This window comes from Orycteropus afer, unplaced genomic scaffold, assembly GCF_000298275.1.
Source record: "Orycteropus afer afer isolate SDZICR_OR568_19922 unplaced genomic scaffold, OryAfe1.0 scaffold00012, whole genome shotgun sequence".
Lineage (NCBI taxonomy): Eukaryota > Metazoa > Chordata > Mammalia > Tubulidentata > Orycteropodidae > Orycteropus > Orycteropus afer.
The window spans coordinates 15,568,370-15,573,412 of NW_006921599.1; the positions used below are offsets into that span (position 1 = coordinate 15,568,370).

The window sequence follows — 5,043 nt, forward strand, 5'->3', positions numbered from 1 at the left end:
TGTGGTCAATGACATGAGACAAAGTATATGTGAACTGCTGTATCGAGAGTGAATTTGCTCTGTAAATCTTCACCCAAATCTAAATAAAATAAAATCAAAAAAAAAAAGAAATATGTGTTCTAGGCGCTGACATATGACCAGAAACCCAAGTACACATGGTGTTAAGCTCAACTGTTCATACTTTATTAAGATAATATTTGGAGTTAGACTAATTTATTCCATTCCTATAAGTATTAAAATTGTTGCACCCAGGGGAAAAAGGCAGTTTGTGTTCAGGGGACATTGAGTTTACGTTAATGGTGGTAGAACATTTTGGATGTGGATGTTGTTGTTGTTGTTGTTACGTGCTGTCAAGTCGGACCCGACTCATAGCGACCCCTCCTTGGGTTTCCGAGTCAGTATCACTACGGAAGTAGATTGTCCAATCTTCCTTCCGAGGAGTGGCTGGTGGGTTTGAACTGCCAACCTTCTGGTTAGTGGTCAAGTGCCTTAGGCACTATGCTACCAGAGCAGATAGCCATCAATAATGGTTGCCCACCCACTGCTATCAAGTCAATTCAGACTCACAGTGACCCTTTAGGACAGAGTAAAACTGCCCATGTTGTTGTTGTTGTTGTTATGTGCCGTCGAGTCGGCCCCGACTCATAGCGACCCCTTCTTGGGTTTCCGAGGCAGTATCACTATGGAAGTAGGATTGCCCAACCTTCCTTCCGAGGAGTGGCTGGTGGGTTTGAACCGCCAGCTGTCTGGTTAGCAAGCATCTTAGCCACTATGCTACCAGAGCTCCCAAAACTGCCCATAGGGTTTCCAAAGGTGTAAATCTTTATGGAGGCAAACTGCCTAATCATTCTCCTATGGAGTGGCTGGTGGTTTGAACTGCTGACCTTCTAGTTAGCAGCCAAATGTTTTCGTCACTACTAATGTAATTAGTGCCACTACTTGTAAATGTGGAGATACTGGTGGATGTTTTGGTGTGTTTCCATAATAATAATAATAATAATAAAAACTGTTGCAGCCAGAGGTGTTCCTTGCTTTAGGGGACCCTTGAATCCAAGGGTTGGGAGCTATCATCCATAAAGAAAATGAAACCTGATCACTAATTATACATCCTGGATCTGTGAATAAACTGTATCATTTATATTAGTAACACTCTGGGCTCCACTTTCAGTATAAAATACATAACCAAACCCACTGCCATTGAGTTATTTTCAGCTCAAAGCTGCCCTACAGGACAAAATATAACTGCCTCATAGAGTTCCCAAGGCTAGAAATCTTCCCACACGCAAACTACCACACCTATCTCCCATAGAGGCAGGCTGGTACGTTTGAACCACTATCCTTCCAATTAGTGGAGTGCTTTAACCACTGCAACATCAGCGCTCCTTACTTTCATATGCTTGGATCATATTCATGATAATGCAATAAAGTTAAACTCTAAGAATGCCAGGTATGTTAACTATAAAAACTAATTAAGAACTACAAAATAACTGTATTGCTATTACTCTGAGATTCAATTAAACCAGACATATCTTAAAAGCATAGCAGGTCACATGAGGAAAAGATTTGATTTTAATAACCAACAAACTGAATCTTTAAATGTTTTCTCAGGGGAGTATCTACTAAATTCTGAAATGGAAAACCATAAAATAACCTTATATAGCTAAAGGACCTGAAAACATATAGACTAAGGCATTATTATTATTTCTAAAAGCTAGATACTGCCAATCTAGGTCACTCCAGAAATGTTAAGTTAGTGGACCAAAGACACTTCTCAGAGAAGACTGTATAAAAACCACCTTAAATATATGTACATATCCTTGTAATCTCAACAATTAACATCCAAACCCAGGAACCAAATCCATCTAGGTAATAAATTCTCTGATGGCCTTATCTGTCCAAAATCTCACTACTTACTATGTAAAATCCAGGACTCAGGGGCATTAGAAAACTGTGGTATCCTTCACTATCTCAAATCAAGTCCCAGATGCAGGTGGCAAGGGATAATCTGTATACAGAATTAGCAATCTGGGGACTAGAATGGGTGCTGGATAGAGCTATACAAGAAAGTAAAAAGGTTTTAAATCATCCAAGTAACCAATCAAGACAATCCAAAAGTAAATGAGGAACTATTTAAAAAAAAAAAAAAGTAATATATAAATGTTTTAGAACTTTTCAACACTGGTTCTAAAACAGTTGAATCTATTCATCAAAATCCAGTGTTAACAGCACTCTCTCTTGTTGGGAAAAAAAAATTACAAAATGAAATAAACAGGCAGAAGTACAACAGAAAGTAAAATTATTGATGAAATACTGTGCTAATTTACCAAATTTAAGATTATTAGAAAGGAAGATAATTAGTAATACTAAGATTATAACATTTTCATTAAAAGATGGAAGCTTACAGTAGGACAGAAAATAGTTTGCTACCATCAGATAAAGTAGTAATCATCACCGTCAGTTCTGAAAAACAGAAGAGATAGTTTAAGAAAGGACAAAACAGTGACCCTCGAAGTGTGGTCTGTGGCCCCTGGGAGTTCCTGAGACCTTTGCAGGGTTTTGCAAGGTCAAAACTATTTTCATACCAATTGCTTCTTCCATTGTGGTGACTTTATAATGATCGCGCAGAAGCAAAAGTGAATACAACTGCTGACAGTTTAGTACCTTGAGGTAGTGGAAGCAAACTGTACTAGCAATGAATTATGTATTCCCCATAGCAATATACTTGTAGTATAAAAAGAAAAAAATCCTCACTGTGAAGTTATGGTGTTGTATCAAATACCCACACTTATCTGAAAGGGCTTTTAAAATTATAGCTCCTTTTTCCAACTACATACTGTGTGAGGCTGGATTTTCTTCTTCAAGCAAAACAATATAGAGCAACAGATTCAATACAGAGCCAAGACGTTAAAAAGATTTATAAAACACAAATTAATGTCTCACTTCTCACTTATTTTTAATAAGGTAATGAGATCCTGAGTCTAAAACGTTTGAAAATCACTAAGAAAAAGATTAATATAAACATTCCTCGTAACTCAAGAAAATTAGTAATTGCTTCTGGGGCAATAGCGGTAAATTTGGCACACAAAATTGTTTAAAAGTACAGGTATAGCCATAGTAAACTTTTTTTGGGGGGAGGGGGAATCACCTCTCATCTTTAAATAAGCCCATCTGAAACACCAGAAAAACCATCATAACCCTTGGCTTCATGACAAAAGTAACACTTGGAGTAGCTTTTATTTGTCCTTGTCTAGCAAATGGTAATCAGAACCACAAACAGAAAAACAAAGTCCCAGAGCTATTTTCTGGTTTCTATTTTTAATCCTTGCTTCCTAGCCAGGTGGTGTATCACTCAACTCCTAGGGCCACTAAATCTCTTTCTTTTCTTTCCTATCAAAACAAGAAAAAATTCAAAAAAACTTTGCTGACAGACTTATTATTACAAGCTGAAAATGCAAGGTCATATAAGTAAAACTTCAATAGACACTTTAAGTCTCACTGATATCAGTTGTTACTGTTTAATAATTGTCGTTGTTACCTGCCATCAAGTCGGCCAGACTCATAGCGACCCCTCCTTGGGTTTCCGAGGCAGCATCACTACGGAAGCAGATTGCTCCATCTTCCTTCCGAGGAGTGGCTGGTGGGTTTGAACCGCCAGCCTTCTGGTTAGCAGTCAAGTGCCTTAGCCACTATGCTACCAGAGCTAATTTAGATTTTAGGAAAAATGGAAAACTAAGGTCATTTTACTGCCCTGTCTAGCTCCTGGGCTCTGCTGAGGACTCTGGAAATATAATTCAGGACACCTGTAGAGTCAGCTTATTTGGTTGTTTTTTTCATTATATTATTCCAGGATCTAGAAGACATCCAAGTTCTAATACACCTGATTACAGCAGGCACCCACCAACATAACCCTGAATACTTATTTTGTATTTTCTGCCCCATCTGAGTTGAATTACTTTTCTTAACCTACTATCCCATGGTACCTACAGAGCCCATCCCTAAGCCTTCTATGTTATTTGTCGTGAAATTGTTGCAAGTATGTTGATGGAAAGCATATCATTTGAATGTAGGAAATATCAGTGAATGCCTATACAATGACTGTGTTAAGTAAATATTGTTTCATAAAAAAGTATGAAGTAACCATAAATTGCTGTTATAAAAACAATACAAAATTGATTCTCACTTTGCCAGAAGGCTTTGGATGCATTAAGAAATTCAAGATCCGCTTCACCAGTTCACTATTTACACCTGATCTCTCCAAATCAAGAACCTCGCAGATGCTCTTTAACATGGCATTTCTAAATCTAAAATAAAAAATAAAAGAAACCAGTGATTACGCAGGAAAACTTATCAACGTTCTCCACAATATAAAGGCAACAGTCAACCAAATCCAATCTGCTCAGTTACACACCTAAAATAAGCAGCCAATGTTTCTCTGAATCTTGAAAGTATCCCTAATAATCCTGAGTAATACATTAAATACAACTAGGTAATTTATGAATTACTAATTAAGAGTTTAAAAAGTAATATAAGAATAAACTTAAAGTTAATTCATTAGAAAATTACGCAGTATTGTACTTTATAATACTACAGAATTCAGGGAATTCTGCCTGATGATTAAATATTACAAAAGCATTCCTATTATAATAATACTTCAATGAAGGAATAGGTAATCATCTGCATTATTTAAGCACTTAAACAAAGAAATTTAATAAACAAAAGCTTAAGAAAGTATCACCTAGCATGAATTATGCAGAAGGAATAGTGTTTCCATCAAATTCATTACCTTCAAAATGTTTACACAGTACCTACAAAAAAGGGCATACAGTGACCAAAGATAAGACTGGGAAAGATTTTTCACTATTTTCCCTTTTGAACTGCAGATTACATGAATGATTTTCTGGTATCATTCCTCTAAGAAAGAAAAATTTCTTTAAGAGTTTCCAATAATCTACACTGCTGGTGGGACTGTAAAATGGTACAACCATTGTGGAAAGCAGTATGGCGATTCCTTCAAAAGTTGGAATTAGAAATACCATTTGACCC

At 36.6% G+C, this 5,043-nt stretch overlaps 1 protein-coding gene across 1 annotated transcript in view; it reads right to left on the reverse strand.

Moving 5' to 3' along the window:
* The window catches only part of DEK (DEK proto-oncogene), a 33,917-nt gene that overhangs the window by 20,344 nt on the left and 8,530 nt on the right, over positions 1 to 5,043 (reverse strand). The window contains exon 5 of the mRNA XM_007952350.1: positions 4,181 to 4,301. Coding sequence (XP_007950541.1) covers positions 4,181 to 4,301 — 121 coding nt within the window. The remainder of the gene's footprint in view (positions 1 to 4,180; positions 4,302 to 5,043) is intronic.